Source organism: Diabrotica undecimpunctata, chromosome 9 (genome assembly GCF_040954645.1).
Source record: "Diabrotica undecimpunctata isolate CICGRU chromosome 9, icDiaUnde3, whole genome shotgun sequence".
NCBI classification, from domain to species: Eukaryota; Metazoa; Arthropoda; class Insecta; order Coleoptera; family Chrysomelidae; genus Diabrotica; species Diabrotica undecimpunctata.
In genome coordinates, this window is record NC_092811.1 from 108,216,143 (window position 1) to 108,236,737 (window position 20,595).

At 34.4% G+C, this 20,595-nt stretch overlaps 1 protein-coding gene across 1 annotated transcript in view; it reads left to right on the top strand.

Annotated features, from left to right (window-relative positions):
• Positions 1–20,595, top strand: part of LOC140451278 (uncharacterized) — an 862,244-nt gene that overhangs the window by 82,136 nt on the left and 759,513 nt on the right. The window contains 2 exon segments of the mRNA XM_072545021.1: positions 1,818–2,021; positions 2,693–3,154. Coding sequence (XP_072401122.1) covers positions 1,818–2,021; positions 2,693–3,154 — 666 coding nt within the window.

The following is a 20,595-nucleotide window of genomic DNA, read 5'->3' on the forward strand; positions in this document are numbered from 1 at the left end:
CACTGCTCAACTGACCAGGTGGACAGTATAATCGTAAATATAATAAGGTTTGCGAAGCCAGTCTTTATTGTAATACTTGGACTGGATGTACTTTTTGCTGATACTATTTAGCTCGTGTTGTGTTATGCTAGATTTTATTAAGGGCTAATGTATTCTTTGTTCTGAGGATATTTGGTGTAATATACTGTCTATTTTAGAATATGAATGTAATCATTATGTGTTGCTGTTGACGCCAGCATTATATTACTGTTTCTTTTTATTTCTTGAATGTGTTGTACTCCAGAGTTACAAGTAGCTGTCAAGCTCTTGAGGGTGAAACAGCTGGAATAAAGATAAATGGAGTTCCCATTAACAACATTAGATGTGCGGAAGACATTGGCATCATAGAGAACTCAAAGAGTGGTGGTGGGTGTATAGAGAACTCAAAGAAACAACGAGAATCTTCTAATAAACGAAACAAATATTGAACGAGAGTAAAAATTTTCATATCCTAGGAACAGTGGTTACTTCCAAGCAATTAAAATCAGGATAGAAAAGGCTGGGATAAACTTCAACAAAATGAGAAGAGTGTTCTGCAAAAGAGATTTTAATGTTGGAGCTTTTAGTAATTTTGGTAGTTTCTACGTTTTCTCCACTTTGTTTAATGGAATGGAATCTTGGACCTTAAAGCAACAATGAAAAAACTGAATTTATTAGAGTGGTGGTGGCTGTATAGAAGAATTCTAAAAATATCGTAGATAGAACATGCCATAAACAATGAGGTTCTGAGAAGGATAAATAAAGAACTGAAAATTTTAAATACAGTGAAAACAAGAAAATTACCTTGCACTGCAACAGAGCCATTATACGTGGAGAGAGATACACCTTGTTTCAACTGATTGTGCAGGGAAAGATCCACGGAAAGAAAAGCGTACCCAATATCATGGCAGCGCAACCTGAGAGAATGATACGGATGTACATTAAATGAACTTGTCAGAGCAGCCTTCTCTAAAGTCCGAATAGCTATGATGATTGTCGACCTCCGTCTAGGAGATATTACTTGAAGAAGAAGATCTTAATTACGTATTGGACGAAAACATTTTAAAAATCATAATGGAAAGAGAGGTTTAACCACAAGTCATATTCATTATCTCCATTAATTTAGCTATCCTATTTACAGTATTTGTAATTTAAACATTTGGTCTGAATAATTTGTACCAACTATGGGATTATCTCGTAGAGTTTTTTAAGCATTAGAATAACCAGGCTTTGCAGATTGATTAATAGTTTTACTTTTTCTTGAGAGCTTGTTCCAGATAAATTTTGAAAAGGGTAGGCGAAATACAGCACCCCTGCTTTAGTCCTTTCGTGACCTTAAATCCCTCAGATATCCTTGATCCAGTTTTAATTTTTGCAGTCGTTCCATTATACAGACTTTGGACTGCTTTGATAAGACCATGCTTAATGTTGGTTTGCTGTAAGGTTGACCATAGTTTACTGAGGGGTACACTGTCATATGCTTTTTGTAAGTGTATGTACACCAGGTGAACTTCTTTATTGACGGCTGTTTTTTTCTCAATAACTTGCGTAATAGAGTACAAGTGGTCTACTGTGGATCGCCCAGCTCTAAAACCAGCTTGCTCCTCTGCTTCGTAATCTCTATAGTCATTTTCTATTTTGTTCTTAATAAGTTTCTCATACATCCTACTTATTGTGCGGTTTACCGCAATTCCTCTGTAATTTTCACACTGATCCTTGCTGCCCTTTTTGTGGATAGTTGATTAGACTTATCAGAGTTTTCTATTAAAAAGCTATATTAACGATTTTTGTTGTTTCAGGTAAAGAACTAGTTGAAAATATAGAATACGATAGTCGAACGCGAAAATTTGCTTCAGAATCTTTCGATACTTCGACTTCTCAGGATACACTAGATACTATAAAAACAATTGACGAAATTATAATTAGGATAAAAAATAAGCAGCTACAAATTGAAGATGCCTGGATAGAAATGGAGAAGGTGTATATCGATACCAAAGATTTAGGTAAGTAACCAATCAAGCTAAGTAACCACCTTCGCAATGATGATCGCCAACGTCGGATAATTCTGTTATGGCACGCGAAGAAGAAAAACCAATCAAGTCGAGTAATTTAAAAAATATATAATTAATGTCGAAACGGAGTAGAAGACATTATGAAACGTATTACAAGACAAAAATAGAGGTGGGCTGGTATATCAGAAGAATGAAATGCGGCAGGTGACCAAAAAATTGCTTGAAGGAGACACGGACAGACAAGCGAGCCTGGGAAAACTACTAACACGATGGACCGACGACCTCGAAGAATTGCAACAAATTGGATAGCAGAGGCGCACATCGGAAATAAATAGAAATACCTAGAGGAGGCCTATATTTAACAATGGACAAATTAGGCTTGATTAATGATGATGATAATTCATAACTATTTAATAACAGTATAGATAATAATAAGTATTTTTATGATTTGTGCTGTTAATTGCGTTGTTGTAGTAGACGTAGGGGAGTGGACTGTCGTTACTTCCTACTTGAAGGGATTTCAGAGACTTCCTATTTTTAATTACAGATAGTGGCCTACTTTTCTACGTCTATGGCATCATGATGGGCCATTTGGTTTTCTTTTATTTAATCACCAAACTTAATACCAAAAAGAATCACAATTTTATTTACAATATTTTTAGGTTACTTGGAAGAAGGAATAGTCAAAGTTATTAACTGGATCCTGGGTCCAGCAGAAAATCTTCTTAACTCTCACCAAAAAGTAGGCTATGATGTTCTCTCAGCCGAAGACCTCAGACGAGAACACGAAGGTATAGAATTGGGGTGCTGGGAGACGTACGGCACTTACGCAGAACTTATTAATAAGATCAATAACTTTGCTGACAACGAATTTTTATCTTTACAACACAAAGACTTGATATCTCAGAAAGACTTTATGGACTTCGTCTGTAAAAGCTTTGCGATGAGGCTAGAGAGAAGGAGAAATATTCTTATAACTTCTTTAAGATTCTATAGGCTGGTATCGGAGTACTTTGATAGAACTGCTGAAGTTTTTGACACTCTGGTTATGGGCACCAAAATCACAGAGTTTGATACAGCTGGTGAGAAACTCAAACAACTGGAGGAAAACCAAACAAGTTTAGGTAAGCGACAACATTTTTGACACTTAATGATTGAATTTCATATACCTTTCCACGCTGAAACCAGAATGATCTTTTGTGTAGACTCTTTATAGATGTTTGTTTATCCGTATCACTGAGATGACTTTAGTTTATTTTTCGTTTATTCTTGTTGCATAAAAAGTACCAGTTAAAGGTTTTTTTTGCCAAAATCCGCCCAGACATTAACTTTTCTGGATATTGTGGGATTCATCTCGTCTATCCAGTGCGCTTAAAAATATGACATATCATGCGGTTCATATGTATGGAATAAATTCATTTTTAGCGTTATTATGTACTGTGTGAAAAAAACCTGGTTGATTTTTATTCTTATTGACAATTTACAGTATGAAAATATTATACCTCTCCAGCACCCCCTTTGAATTATAAGCACCCCCTCGAAAATTTTAAATAACAAAGGGGGTCGTATGGCACCTTGTTAGAAAAGGATTTTAGTCCTCTATTCAGCTATATAAAGTTTTTTAAATTTGGTGCAATTGATTTTTAAGATATAAAATTTTGATAATTTCTTTATCACAAAACTTTTGGTTGAATGAAGATAATAATGTCACATAATATTTAGAATGTATTTTTAAACGTACTTTACAAGTAAATTAAATGTTCAAAATAACCACCATTCACTTCTTGACAATAACCGAGGCGATTTTGGAATTCTCGTACATTTTGTACTACCTCGAAGGTTATTTTGTTAATTTCTTCCGTTATCCTAACTTTTAAATCAGCAATACTGTTTGGTGTATTAAAATATACCCAATATTTTAAATATCCCCATAAGAAGTAATCGAGAGGAGTCAAATCTGGGGATCTAGTCGACCATTCGATCGTTCCACGTCTTTCAATCCACCTATTGGGCAAAACCTCGTTTAAATAATTTCTAACTATACGTGCAAAATGCGGTTTAGCTCCGTCTTGTTGATAGTCAATAGATCGATCTATCTTATTTGGATGGTTAACATCAGGAAAAAATCTTCATAATGTAGGCACTAAAAAGTTAATAAAAAAATCTAGATAAACCTCACCATCAACTGTGCCCTCAAAAAATAAGGACCAATAATTTTATTGTTAATGATACCAGCCCAAACGTTAACTTTTTTAGGATATTGCGTGTGAGTCTCACACACCTAGTGAGGATTTTTTCTGCTCCAATATCTACAGTTCTGTTTGTTAACCGTTATGTTTATCTGTCCATCAACAGTTCACAGAATTCTTACCTTCTATCAGGATCATTTTCATTTAACTCCTGAACCAACTGAGTATAACGTCCAGTATAACGAAACTTTTTTTCAATTTGGCTAACTGTAAATTGCGAAACTTGTTGACCAGGGTATTTATTATTAAACATTTCACAAACCTTCTTTTGAGTTCTTGTTTTACTACCATAACCAATCATAATTAAAATGTAAATTCTTTGACTCTCGGACAAATGAGCCATAATTAAATTTAATACGCGCACAAATATTATACTGGCGTCTTTTAGTAACTTTAAATGCCTAAATGACACAACCTACTAGATTCATATGGCTTTTTGACTAATATTTTATTATCTTCAAAGTTAAGCAAAACAGATACGAAAGTACCTGATTATTTTTAAAGTATATTTTAATAGACCTCGGTTATTGTCAAGAAGTGAATAATGGTAATAATCACAAACTCAAAAAACTTTATATTGCTGAACAGAGGACTAAAATCCCTTTCTAACAAGGTGCCACACGATCCCCTTTTTTATTTAAAATTTTCGAGGGGGTGCTTATAATTCAAAGCGGGTGCTGGAGGGGGATAATATTTTCATACTGAGAATTGTCAATTTAAGAATAAAAATCGACCTGTTTCAGGTTTTTTTCATATAGTACATAATAAGGCTAAAAATGAATTTATTCCATACATATGGACGGTATGGTATATCGAAAATTCTGCCTATTAATATTATGATTTAAACAGAATGTGGCTGGCTCTATCACTAAATAAAACAAGTCGACCAAAATCATATTCAAATAATTCTTCGTGAGTTTTAATTTTGTAAGGATGAGAGTTATTTTTATGTTAAATGGTTTGTACAGACTTTATTCAAATATCATGATTTCTTGAAAGTTTACTTGTGGAAATTTTATGATTCCGTTAAAGTTTACTAGGACATCTAAAGCTTTATCATCAGTATTAGCAGTTTTTGGTCTACCAGATCTGAACGATCCTGGAAGCTACAAGTTTTTCACTACTACCACTAAAATTCTTAACAAGTGACATGTAACATGTCGAAATGGTCCGCAATGGCCAACATTTTAGTAGCTAATAACATGGAATAAATGCACAATGTCGCACAAACGCGCATTGAAGGCACTTGATAGGACATTTAAAGATCTGCGCAATGACTCGAGATGATTTGAAGGCGCAATGATTTTACCGTCGGACGATTTTCGCCAAATACTGCCAGTCATCCCAAGATTGACTGTTGCCGAAGAAATAAACGCTTGAAACACTGAAGAAGACGTAATTTTTCAGTTTAAATACACCCATCAAAATGATCTAGCGGACAAGAAATGAAAGTCGTTTATTTTCAAGAAGCAATATTTTTCTGTTAAAATAAAATTTGCTTAATATTGGTTGGCCATATATTATCACAATTTTCTATATCGGTTTGTGTTCTTTGGTTGATCTTAAAAAATGGTAATTTTTTTTAAATTTATCTATTTAACTTAAAAGTATATTCAGTACAATGTTTGCTGCAAGTGTAGTTAGAATTTGTTATTGTGGTTTTAACTAAGTTAATATGGACAGAAATAATCTTGATCGTGAAACACAGCTACGAGCTATTGGTATGATACAGGGTTGTATGAAAACCCGCGACGCGGCAGAAGCTGTGCATTCTACCAAAAGTACTGCAGGACGGTTATGGAAACGTTTTCAAGAAACTGTTGAAGTAAGGTAAAGACACACTGGTCCAACAAGAGCAACACAACCTGTAATGATAGGTTGTTCGCCTTCAGGCATTAATGAACCCCAATGTTAGTTCTAGCCAGCTATGAAGTGAGCTTCAAAACATTCATATCATGAATGCCCTGCTCAAATTGTCGGGAATAGGTTACATGAGGGTAATCTTTACGCTAGACGTCCCAGTAGAGTTTCAGTATTTATTATCCCGTGGAAATCGCACAAGGAGATCAGAATTGGTTGAAGAACATCAAATTTGGCAAGAACAAGAATGGGCAAACATTCTTTTTACCGATAAATCTAGATTTGGTTTATGACCCAATTTACGGAGATCGAGGATATGATGAACATCTGGCAATGCATCTCGCTTGCAAACCGTTCAAGAAGTTGACAGATATCAAGGATCAACTTTGGCGGTTTGGGCTGTTTCAATAGGTTTTCGAACTGATCTTGTTCATATTGAAGGATTTTTCACAGCTAATGAATATCGAGATCACATTCTTGAACCTATTGTTCGTCGATATGCTGCACAATTCCGAGAAATTTTTTTAGAGCAGAACATTATTTAGTTATTGCCCTAGCCTGCTCAATCCCCTCACTAGAATCCCATCCAACACGTTTGGTATATGCCAAAAAGACGTGTACAACAGCAAGGATTAGTGTTCAAGACAAAGAAGAGCTGCTAAACTGTATGCAAGAGCAATGGCAATCAATTAAGTAAGACGATATTGACAATTTGAAAAGAAGTATGCCAATCGATGTTGAGCTGTCATTAATAACAGAGGTGATCGTACACACTCTCGTAACTCACACTCACACTCTACTAACACGAGCCTACTACTTTATTTTTATATGTTAGCTGAGAATTTTTAATTAATAATTTTTTTAAATTTTTTAAACCTCCTGTATACAACGATTGGTTGTTATGTTATTTACAATTTCCAGATTTGTTGAATTTCAATATTTTCCAAATAAATTGTTAAATACCATTTAAATATTCTTTGATTACTTTGTTCCCTAGACGATTTTGATATGTGTAGTTCAACTAACAATTCATTATTTTTTAATTATTTAAAAACTGTTGGAAGGTATACGAGTATATTAATGTTTTATATTATGATGGTTTTTGATATTATCAGATTTTTGCCTTATTTTCCGTTTTTGTTAAAAGTTAATAAAAAAAAACAAAAGAGTATATTTTTGTATACACTCTTAACTTCATGTCTAGTTTGTTTATTCAGTTTTATTCACCATGTATATGTCCATTGTCCATTCTTAATTCATTCAAACACTATATTATATATAATATGAACCTATTATATATAATATATACGCCGCACAAACTGTAACCTGAATTAAGATTAAAATCTTTTCGCATAAATTCCTAATAAGTAAAATTTTTCTGGTATTTAGTTGACCATAATAACAGTTATTACTCAAGGAAAGTACCATGTCAAAGAACTTAAGCATATCACAGTTTTTATTAAACCATTTGAATTTCCGCATTGATTATCTGCATTGTATATCTTATTACATAATTTTATAATCGAGTAAAACATCAACAGTATATCAACCTTGCTGCTAACAGTTCTTAATCATGAGAAGTTATTTAATTTATGTGGACGGGTTAGAATACATTAAACCCTAGTAAGTATTAAAAATGGAGGGCATTATTTGCAATAATATTTTGTTTTCTATCGTATGGCGATATTGGTATAAAAATAAACGGTAAATATATTAATAATAGATGTGCTCAAGGTAGAGTACTGATGGCAAAAAGAACAGAAATCTTACAAAATATATTAAACAGAGTAATTAATCCAAGTAAAGCAATGGGACTGACAATCTTTTTCTTCTTCTTCCACGGCTTTTCCCTTTTCAGGGGTCGTTGTTCCTTACCCTTCGTAGCCACTCATTTCTATCCATCAAGTCTTCTTCACGTAAACCTTTCTTTCTTAACTCCTCTGCCACACAGTCCTTCTATCTATTCCTCGGTTTTCTTCTAACTCTCCTTCCATCAACTTCTAACAGCTCTATCCTTCGTCCCATATAGTTTTCATCTCTAAGTCTGACATTACAAAACTATTGCAGTTTTTGTTCTTGAATATTTCTTGAGACTGTAGGCTCTTTCGCTAATTAACCCATTCGCTGCCAATCTTCTTTTTTTTAATTTTATAGCTTCTACAGGTCAATTTTATGTTCTGAACTTATAGAAAAATATTTAAAAAATTCTTAATCTTTTCACAATAGCCCTGTGTCTAAAAAATTTTTGTTCCAATTTTGGAACATGGCCATAAATAGGTAATAAAAAATCGACAACGTCAATTTAAACTTAAACATTTATTGATAAAAAAATGATAACATTTTGAGAGGATCTATTAATTTTTTTCATGAAAAGATTTGAAGCAATTAATAGGATGTACATTAATTTTACAAATACCACATCCAAAAGTTGTATTTGTTTTACAAATTTTGCATCTGTTTTGTTTTAAAGAAATTGGGTAATACAGAACCGACATATTTTGTGAAACAGATCCTGGAATTTTTCGAAATAATGTTCCTAATTTTGTCTTATCAGGTTTTGGTTGTCGAGGGTTGAGTAGTAGATATGTTGCCACAATGCTTCTTGTAAACCCCAATAAATCCAATGAACGCATACTTTCAACGAATTCATCAGCGTTAGATTGAATGTTATTGTGGTGTTGAATTCTATATAAAATCCATGCGTTAGAGATTGAAGCAGACAAAAGGTGAACAAAGATTTGCCACCACCATTTATTGTTACGCAGTTTTGGTCTATAGTTAGCGATATTTCTATCCATTAAATCAGTACCTCCCATATGAGTATTATACTGCTGAATTGCGTAGGGAACTTCTACCATTATACATTTTTTTTTCTACTGCAGAATAACGACGTACCGATTTTGTAGGTTGAACGCCATAACAATTTGAAGCCACGTGAACGATGGCATTATCCTTCCACTGGATAATTATTATATCTTCATCAGCACTTGTGTATGAATCAACGGATCCTCTAACTGATTTTTTCATTGCGTTTTTATTCCACGCGCATTTCCCAATTCGATTATGTCTAATGGTGCCCGTGCAACCATATCCCAATTCACTCATGGCCTTTATCAGTGGAAGTCCGGTAAAAAAGTTGTCAATAAAAAAGTAAAATTTTTGATCTGGAAAATTATGCTTCACCCTCTCGGCAAAAGTTGTAACTACAGATCCACCTAGCCCCAAGTTACTCTCTCCTAGTAAGGTTCCTTTCCCTTGGTAAGGTTCGGTACCCACAAGATAACCATTTGATACATTCTGAGACCAAAATTTAAACCCATATCTAATAGGTTTCCCTTGAATACGCTGTTTACAGCTATGGTGGCTGTAGTACGGTACCATGGATTCATCAACAGATACTGATATGGTTTCACCAATCGGCACATATTTTATAAATGAACTGTTTAAATGTTCTATGAGTGGTCTTATTTTAGCAAACTTATCATTTTTTTGTAGCTTAGTGTTATCTGAAAAATGTAAATTTTGCAAAATTTCTCTAAACCGATTTCTCGGCATTGCGTTGGCGATTGCTTCGTTTCTGAGATCCAAATCCAAACTCCAGTACATATCTTTCCGAGGTCTTTGGGAATAACCAGAAATCAGTAGGATTGCAAAGAATACTTTGAGTTCTTCAATCGTAACCTCAATTAATGTGTTTGCATTTTTGTGTCGGGCATACTTTATAGTCTCGTCTTTTATGTATTCAAAGAAATTATCACACCAAAAAAGTGTAAAGAAATCGACTGCACTTTCACAGTGAACATTAATTTGAAAGTGAGATATTTTCTTGATGATTATCTAAGAAAAAGTCACCTCTTTTCCAGTCGTTTTGTCTATTAGATTTATTCGCTCTTTTATTATATTGACCCACATTTATTGGAAGTTCATCATCGCTCGTCGAGAACGTATCTTCATCATCTTGTGTCTCACATTGTGAAATAAGAGTTGCCTTAGCTGGGGCGTTCAGTATCTTTCATGAAAACTTATCAGAAAAATCATTGAAATTCACATCATCCGATGATTCAGAATCTACATCAGAATCTTCCGCTGGAGGATAAATGTATATGTTTGCAGAATCAAACTCCTTCTGCTTCTTATTTAGATCATCGATTAGATTGTTCAGAGTATCAGCTGAACAACTTGTTTTCTTTCCATAAAATGTTTTCACATCCATAATACCAAACTAAAAAGAAAAACCTCAATTAGCAACATATACCGCCAAGTTCCATTTTTGAAACATGCAAAAACTAGAGGTTACTCGGTATATTCAATTTGAGGTTAAGCATTTAAACGATACAGATACATTGTATAGGCATATAATATTGCTTAAACTTACCCCGATCGTAATATTTCACAACAGAAAATAGATATAATCGAACTAGAAGTTATACAACTGCACCTTCCTTGAAATTTTGATATAAATCACAAAACAAATGCCACTTATACGAAACCAGTGAGTAAATTCAGTATGGACGTGTTGTTTTGACACTTCCGAACAAAAATAGTTTATCAGATTTAAGACCAACAGTGACATCTTGTAACCAGCAGCGAAACTAACAATCGTTCCAAATTTGGAACATGGCAGCGAATGGGTTAAGTCGTTTCTGATCTTGTTCCTACTAGTCTTAGCCAACATCTACCGTAACATTTTCTTTTCAGCTACCTCCATATTCATTTTCTGAATCTTCTTTACACTTCTTCTTTACAGTTAAACCAACCAGCCTGTATCCCGTGGAAAATTTCTCGATCTAGTATCCCATTCTTCGTTATGTACGAGCCACGGTATTTAAATTCTCCTACTCGTTCTAATTGTTCTCCAAGTAATTCTATATCCCCCAACAGTCCTCATCTACGACCTTCTAAGCTTAAGGCCTCCCTCTTGAATAACCCTTCTTAACACTTCAACTTCTCCAATATTTCTTTGCTCTCCTCTACTAACACGATATCATCAGCAAAGAGCATTGACCAAGGAGCCCCCTTCCTTACTTTCTGACATCGACATCACTTTAACTTCCACCACTTTACTTTCTAGTATCCCACTTGCTTTTCTTTCCGCCCCACCTTTAGCTCCGTATCCACTATCACTGGTTGGTGTTGGCTAGCTACACACTCATCCTTTATCACTTTACAGTTCGTAACCTCTTTTAGCTGTCTTCTTCTACACAGCACAAAATCTATCTGACTTTCCCTTCCCCCGATACTAGGTAATATACTGGTCTTCAGTCTTCATAAAAAGTATTAATGTCAGCTAAACCCCATGCCCATGCAAAGTCAATCACAATATTTTTTTCATTTCTTATTCTCATCCCCAAACCTCCATGAACTTTCTATTCCCGCTTTTTCTCTACCAATATGTCTATTCAAATCACCTTCAATAAAACACTTTTCGTCTACAGTAATCTTGAGCATCTCGCAATCAAGGACCCTTTAAAATTTTTCTTTTTTCCTGTTCTTTACATCCTACCTATGGAGCGTATACACATTTGATGCTCACATTGATATTGCCTGTATTAAGTTGGACACTCATTATTCTATTACTTCTTCCGGCATCCCTTACAAAATGTTTCTTCCATTTGTTGTTCAAAATAATACCTACTCCATTTCTGCCATGTCTGTTCGAACTACTATATATTGGCTTGTATCCATATCCAAGATCTCTTGACTTATTACCTTTCCAATAAGTTTCCTGTACACAAAGTACACCAATTCTTCTCTGCATGAAATCGGCGAGCTCTCTTCATTTACCTGTCATGCTTTCGAGGATGAGAGTTGCAACTCTCAGGACTAGCTTCTTTGGCCCCTTCCATCCTCTAAGGGTTAGCCCTAGCTCACTATTCGCTGGGCTCTGCTGAATCCTTAACTGCGTGTCGCTTACGGGAATTGCCCTAGCCTCTAACCTATTTTTCATATTCGTTCTTTTTATGGCTTTAGGAAGGTTTTTACTGTCAGATGCCCTTCCTGACGCAAGCCCTCCTCCTTTATCGGGGCTTGAACCCTGATAGTTGCAAAACTACTCAGTTTACCGAGCAACTACTAGAGGCGGAGTTCCAAAGAAATATGACTGACGATAAATGTTAAACTAAAATAATGGTAATAAGCAAGTCGGATCAGAACTGTGACATTTATCTAAATAACGTTCAATTAAAACAAGTTTAGATAATTAAGTGTAATACTAAGTGACAAATGGGTCCAGATATAGAAATAAGAAACGAATTGAATAGGCCAAAAATATGTACACCAAATAGATGAAAAAATGTATGCAACTGAAAACTAAGCTTATACGTCTGAATTAGAGTTATGAAATGCTACGTTTGGTTTATCCTTCTGTATGGAGTTGAGGCGTTTACACTAAAATTAAATATCATGAAATGCCTTTGAAACGCGGTTCTATCGCAAAATGCTCAGAATATTACGGATAGAAAATATCGAATCAAGCAGTACTAAACAAGATAAAAGCTAGAATTAATAACAACGATTAAGAAAAGAAGGACCTCGTATCTACACCCCATAACGAGAAAACACAACTTGCTAAGACTAATAATTGAAGGGAAGATACAAGGTTACGGTGGCGTAAGCATAAAAGGAAAGTCATGGCTTCGAAACATCAGCCAACTCAGCCAAATCATCCAAATCTGGTTTTAGCTTCAGTAGAACAGGTGGGTATAGTAGTTGAGAATAGTATATTACAGTTATGGACTCATAATCTCATATCTGAGGTGCCTAAAGCCGGATATTGCAATTTCATTTGAGGGCTATAAATTTTCTTTTTTAATTCAGGGGCTGAGATTTTTGACTAATGACTTCGCATTCAAAAGAGAAGGATTTAGTGCTCTGGGCTATGCAGACAATTTAATTATAGTGGTTAGAGGTAAATATAATAGCATTATTGCTGATCACTTGTAAGGTGCCTCAAACCTAGTGTTAAAAAGAAGAACTTTCAGTAAATTTCAGTAATACTACATTTATTTCATTCACAAACAAAAATAATTCAACCTCCCACTATGAATGAAATAACACGATCATTCTCAGAAACGGTTAACTCTCTCGGAGTTTTACTGGATAGGAAACTTACTCCCATAGTTGTCACGCCCATAGTTACAATAATGTAGTTGCTTGTGTAGGAATCACGAGTAAAATGGGATTAATGTCCATAGCAGCCTTAGTGGTAAAGCTGGACCTTCCTCCTCTGCACACATATGTAAAGAGGATCATTCTAGAAAGTGCCTTTAAGCTGCTAACATGAGACCAGGATCTAAAATCGGCCGACCTATCTAGACATCTACAGATTTTAACAATTAAAACAACGCAATCCATAAAGATGTCGAAAAACCAAGAATACAAGAAGGAGTAGGATTAGAGTCTACTGGTCCTAACACATTATTATCAATAAACCTCGGAAATACTACAGTATTTCAAGCAGAATTTATAGTAATCGATTTTCGTTTTTGTGCTCAAGAGTTCCTGAAAAAACGAATTAATTTAGCCAAAATATGTATTGCCTCAAGCCAGTCAAGTATTGTCTGAAGTCTAAACTTATGAGTCGATAATAGCTTGGACTTCAAACAATTGCTTAAGCAACTGGCAGGTCGTAATTAATTGTAATAATATTGTTGATAGTTTAGCTTAAGAAGGAATAAATACACCTTTTTGTCGGACCAGAGCCATTCCTACTGGAAACTACGGGGAAAATATTCCAGGTGAAAGGCAAGCAAAAACGCCTTTAAAATATTCTTGTGGCCACGCATAAATACTTTTTGGAGCTTCACAAGACCAAACTCAGAGTAATCACGGGTGTTCTCACTGGAAACCGCTTACTCAAGTATCATGTCTGTAAAATAAGTAAAGTGGACGAGCAACATAGATTCAGCTCTGCGTTTGTCCATTGTTCGCCAAATCAGAAATATCTGAAACAGATCTTTTTAAAATTTCACCACGTAATAAATATCTTTCCTAAACGCACAATAGACTTTTTTAGAATTCTAGACTGATAGACTGAATATAGATGTAAGGTATACAGAAAATATTTTACAGGTCACAGTCTGGTAAGATCTTTTACGCCAATCGACTACTTTAACTATCACCAAAATCTACGATCCACGGTTAGTGCGTTAAACAGGAAAACCAAATTCTTATCGGATGAACACCCCATTAAAAATGGGGTTTTCTAAAATCTTAGTCCTTTTAGTTACGTCAAATTTTAGATTATCAAATAGATATTTATTTACTTGTTTAATATCTACAAACAATATATCTTACAAACTAATACCAAAAGTACCAATAGAAGGAGGAGCCTTTAGGCTATAAGTAAGTATGAACGATAGTTTATACGATACTTTGAACAATGTATAAGAATGTTTCAAGCCTCACTTCATGTACTAATAAATACGTAGCAACAAAAACATCAATTTTGATTTTCGTAGCATAAGGAAATGTATAAAATACAGTAATTACATAAATTTACAATGCACAATGAAATTCATGTTTGCGGTTTCATGATTTAGCTATTGCTGTTTTATGGTAAAATAACAATAAACATCGGGTTTCAAAAAGTATTTATGGGCAACCGCATTGCAAATTACGAAACCACAGTTGTATGTTGCATTTTAAAATAATATATCGTCAATTCTGTAATCTTTTCTCATTTCTTAATTGAAGATATTTCTGTATACTGGTTGAAACCAAAGCATATTTAGGATACAAGAAGAACCATTATTGCTACCTACGTAATTTGAGAGACTCAACAGTATATCCATTGGACCATTTATAGCGGCAATATATGTGCGCGCCTGAGTTATATTCCCCGTAAATTAGGAAGTATATATTATGGGATGATACAAAGAAAAAAGATATAATATGCTTGTTTTAGGTTTTTTAAAGCATTTTCAATAAATGGGATCCAAAGTTTAATGATTTTAAACTATTCAATAAAAATACTAAGATCCGATATATTGATATATTTATAATAAAGACGACGGTTCGTTTTTTTTTGACCCTTCTTTAGTATAAATCACGTAAAGGGTAGCTGTGGCTATGTCATCATTTAGAATAGGTTTTCATTGATTCAATCATTCTGCATTGAGGTTGAAAACCACAGAAAACCAATCTCTGTCGTTTGTATTATTGTATGCAAATTTTAAAAATTGTTTCGAGGGCTTCCAATCTTCAGGGAGTGTGTTGTCGAAGAAGGTTGACGAAGATACAGGGTGAGTCATAACTATTGGGGCATAGACTAAGGACAGATTATTTGGACCAAAATATGGCTATTAAGCCAAATATGCCTTAATAAAATGTTGCTGAAAAAAAAGATACAGGGTGTTAAAGTTAATTTTTGTTTTTCGTTTTTTGCTAATAGTTTCCCTGTATATTTATAAATTGCTATAAAAATTGGCACAGAGGCATAATCTTAGACAAGAAATAGTATTTTATTTACAATTCCACTATCAAATACCAAACTAATAAACAAAGTTGCAACTAACGTAAGGTTTCCGTTTTGACGATAAATCAAAACTAAACACACTTTAACTTAAAAGAACTCACAAAAACTCAAACTAAATGTTCTACATGGTCTCCTCCGATTTCTTTGCCTTTTCTAATTCTTTTTATAAAGGATTTTCGGACGTTAAAAAAATATTATTCTGTCCCCTTATAAGATTAGCTGCATTTTGAATGTATCTCCAAAGTTCGTCTCGTGTATTAATTTCATTGGCATAAATTAAGGACTTCATATGTCCCCAAAAATAAAAATCTAGCGGGTTGTACTCAGGACTTCTTGGTGGCCATTGAAAATCACTGCCTCTGCCAATCCATCGTTGAGGAAATACGTCATTAAAATGATTTCTAACAGCTAATGAAAAATGAGGTGGCGCTCCATCCTGCATAAACCACATTTTTCTTCTTACATCCAGTGACAGATCATCTAAAATATCACTAAGAGTATTTTCCAAAAAGAATAAATAAGAATCTCCATTTAAATTCGGAGGAAGAACATAAGGCCCTAGTAGTTGGTCGCCTATAATGCCACACCAAATATTCAATTTAAACTCATGCTGAAAATGTCTAGCTTTAATAGCATGCGGGTTTTCTTCTTCCCAATAATGACTATTTCGCCAATTAAAAACCCCTCGTCTGGTAAAAGTTGCTTCGTCGGTGAACATTATATTCTTAATAAAGTGTCTGTCATTGCGATGTTTATTCAGAATACGTTGGCAAAACTGTAACCGTCGTGGAAGATCTGTTGGAAGTTAATTTTGAACAGGAGTGAAGTGATAAGGATGGAGGTTCTCTTTTTTTAGAATTCTAACAATAGACTTACTCATGTTGCTGCTGATAGATATCGTGAACTTATTTCAGGATTTTCATCTACTCGAACCAAAAGTTAATCTTCTTGATTAGGTGTGATTTGTTTCAGTCGACCACCCCGATTTTTAGTGTGAAATGACCCAGTTTCACCTAAACTACGATATAATCTTGCAAAAGTTTTGTGATTTGGTTGCCTTCTGTTTGCGTATAACATTCCATACCTTCTGGCTGCCGAGCGACCGCAAAAATTTTCTTGTGCGTATACGCAAATCATGTAAAATGATTGTGACGAAGCATTTCAATCAAAAAAAGTAATGATTACTTTTAAAAAATGCAACATTACACTACACTGTCACATCAAAAATAATTTACTCTGAACAAATGACATTTACCAACAACAATTATCTGACAGTCCAAAGCATACTTTTCATAAATGAAATAATATTTGAAATCCTTTTTTAAGACTCTAAGCAGTTCGACTGCGTTTTTATCGAAAACGGTTGAAATGTATCATGTAAACAAGAGTACCAATTTTACGTAAAAATGATGTTTACGTCATATTTTCTAATAAAAATTACTAAAAAGTTTCATCAGAAAAAGTTAAGACTCAATTTGATCATTAGGAATGATCCACGTGGCGCCCTATATGACAAAACGTAAAATTGTAAATAAAATACTATTTCTTGTCTAAGATTATGCCTCTGTGCCAATTTTGATAGCAATTTATAAATATACAGGGAAACTATTAGCAAAAAACGAGAAACAAAAATTAACTTTAACACCCTGTATCTTTTTTCTCAGCAACAAATTATTGAGGCATATTTGGCCCAATAGCCATATTTTGGTCCAAATAACCTGTCCTTAGTCTATGTCCCAATAGTTATGACTCACCCTGTAGATGGAAATGTTCAGTAGGAATCTGAAGAGTGGATGTCTTCCAAGACATATTTAAAGCGCTGCGAGGTCTAATGTTAAGGTCCTAATCGACCTCAAAAAGTATGTATTGCTAGAGATGGGTGTATCGGAGATTTAACAAGTTAACTACCGTGCTGGGCCCATGGGACCGGCACCACAATGTTCCATCACGCCACTTCGGTCCGATGGGACCGGCACTACAAATACCATTTTAAATGCAGCTTACCAGGCCGCCGGCATAAATAACTGTGTACAAAACGTATGGCCCGGTACGGTCTGTGCAAACATTCTGCACGGGATATTTTTAATGGTAAACATTTTTTTTTATAAAAATGATTTTGAAATATCTTTACAAAAACATTACATTCTATATTTCATGTACCTGTTAACAGTATGTAACTTATTAAACCATTATAAACACAAGAATGGTGTTACTTCACACTCTTTACACTGTGTAGTAACTTTTTTAGTTTTATTCTTTGCTACTATACGACCTTCATTTTTCATATTTGCTTCGTAACACGATTTGCAGTATCTTCGTATTTTATGCTTTGTCCCTGGACCTCACTTAACTCGTGGCATTTTCTTTTTGGAGTGACCTGAGTGATGGGATTTGCTAAACTGCTATAACAGAGAAACTTTGCAATTTCTTTGCGAAATTCAACCACACCTATTTTGTTACCATTAACCTGCACATACAAAATGTTTGCATTCACTACTGAAGTATTTAGTAATAGCTCTATTGCTATTTTTTTGTACCACTTAACAGTTTTAGACTAAAGAAGTTCCTTGTTTTCTTTGTACATTTTCAGTTTTAATCGAATGGAAAGTAGACAGCATTAACACATTACGTTTATTTCTCCAATTTAGAAAAATTATCCCTCTGCTATTCTCCATAACGGTTACTTCACCTACTTTTAGTTTTTTGTAAGCTATTTCAATTTGTTTGCTAACTCTATACTGGTATACTAGTTTTCCGTACAAACAGTTCTATTCGCATCTAATATTGGTGTGATAACAATGCCTAAAGAGGTAGTTTTTTCTGGTTCTAAGGTTTTACCAGCGTATATTTGTAAATTATATGTATAACCATTTTTACAACACAACTTAAAAATTTTAATTCCATATTTATGTCGTGTTTGCTTGTTGTACTGTTTCATGAGTAGCCTGCCTCTAAAAGAAACCATTGTTTCGTCCACACACACCATTTCTCCAGGTACGTAAACAGATTGATAGTTTTTCAAAATTAAGCTTACTAAATTATTTATTTTGTGCAATCTGTCTCCTTCTATGCATTCCTCATTATTTGAAAAGTGAACCATTCGCAATAGAATTTCAAACCTATTTATAGGCATAACACTTGAAGTAAACCCGATTTTGATCAAGGGATCTTGAGTCCAATAGTCTGACAATGTAGTGGTAATTTTACCATCCAAGTCCCATCCAAGCTATCAAACCAAAAGGCTTTTTTATTTCAATAGTATCTGTGGGATTCCAGTAGTGTATCCGGTGTCGGTGTTGACCAGTGTTTGCGTATCGTATAAGTTTGTCTGATTTGCGATCATTTCAAATATTAAGTCAGTAACAATAGCGGAAAAGAACTCTTCTTGTTTACCCATTGCTAACATGCCAATTACATCACAGTTAACACCAGCTTCAATTGAAAAAGTTGGCAATGCCAAAGTACTTGATTGCCTTTTGGTTCTGTCCAATCATCATCTACTCTCATTGATATTCCAACATCACACGTCCATATGTTCTGATGATTCTCATTATCTTGTGGGTTTAGTGCTAAAAATAATAAAGTGTTAAACATTTTCAGCGCATTCATCTTCGAATATAAATTTAATGTTAAATCAATGGGTACAAAAATATATAATACTTAGTAAATCAACTTACGTTCTTCGAAAGTTTTCAGTTCGTCTCCAGAATTATCAGAGATTTCATCGGAATTAGAATCATAATTACGATCTATAATTGAATCATCGCTAAATGCATGTTCATCTTCTTCGTCGGACAGATTATTTAGTATCTGTTCATAATCTGATAAACCTCGTGTATTTCGTGAACTTATTGTGTAACAGTAAATACTGAACTATTTGAGCGATTCAACATGTATCGACAAGTACTCCAGCTACACTAAATCTCTGCTTGGCGTGCCAAAACTCTTTCAAACTTTCAGACTTTTAAACTCTTTCTACGCTGCGTCGGGCCCATCGGACCGGCAGTCAAATATTGACATTTTTTTCGTTACTAATTACTTTTGAAAAGAATTATAAAAATGACGTTAAATATTTAACAGTAATAATTGTCAAAGTTCAGTTGGCCTGTAGGCCTAATTTAAAATATATAGCTTGGCACTTAACTTGCTTACTTTAAAAATTTAACTTTCGAATTTGTATGAATGTCTGGTAGATAATGCCGTCGTTTGTCGACGTTGAAATTGCGCAGACATACATGTTGAAGATGTTGAAGAGAATCACGGACATAAAGTGCATTATCGAGTTCATGTCCGAAAAGAGTTCGTATGGTAAGGACTGCCTAGCCGTTGTACTGGCTTATGTATGTTTCGTTTGGGGAGTGCCTAAAAAAATTTAAAACTGGGCATCTTGCTGAAAAGGCAAGATAATTTCCTTGGCTCCTAGGAGAATTTTCCGTGGATAATGCATGTAATTTATTTTATTGTCCACAACTAGTGCGCAAATATTGACATATTGTGATTCTTTCGGGCCATTAAGAATTAAGATATCTGCCTTGACAACATCTCAAGTAATATTTAAGGCGTGTTGTTTGATTTAGGGATCTCACAACGCAGCTTGTTTCCTAGTCTGTAAAGGCTCTTACGAAGTTTATTGGGAAATTGCTGGCTCTGGATATAATTAGGGCGATTTTTGTAAATGGAAATTTTAATGTGACTTGCCTAGGCACATTAAAGGCACCAGATGATTGATTTTGAGGTTTTTTGGAGTGAGGACGACTTTTCGAGCACTGTTATTAACGATTATGTAGAAGATGTTATGTTCCCGAACATCCCGAATTTTGTTTTCGAATTCTAGAATGTTGATAGTGCAATATCTATTGAAATTTATCATCTGTTAGTATGGAAAGACTTGAGGCCTATGAGGCATTAGAAATTGGTCGACAAGAGCTCCGTATAAAATTGACTTCTAAATTGTAGTCCTCGGCAATTCTATCAGTGTGTG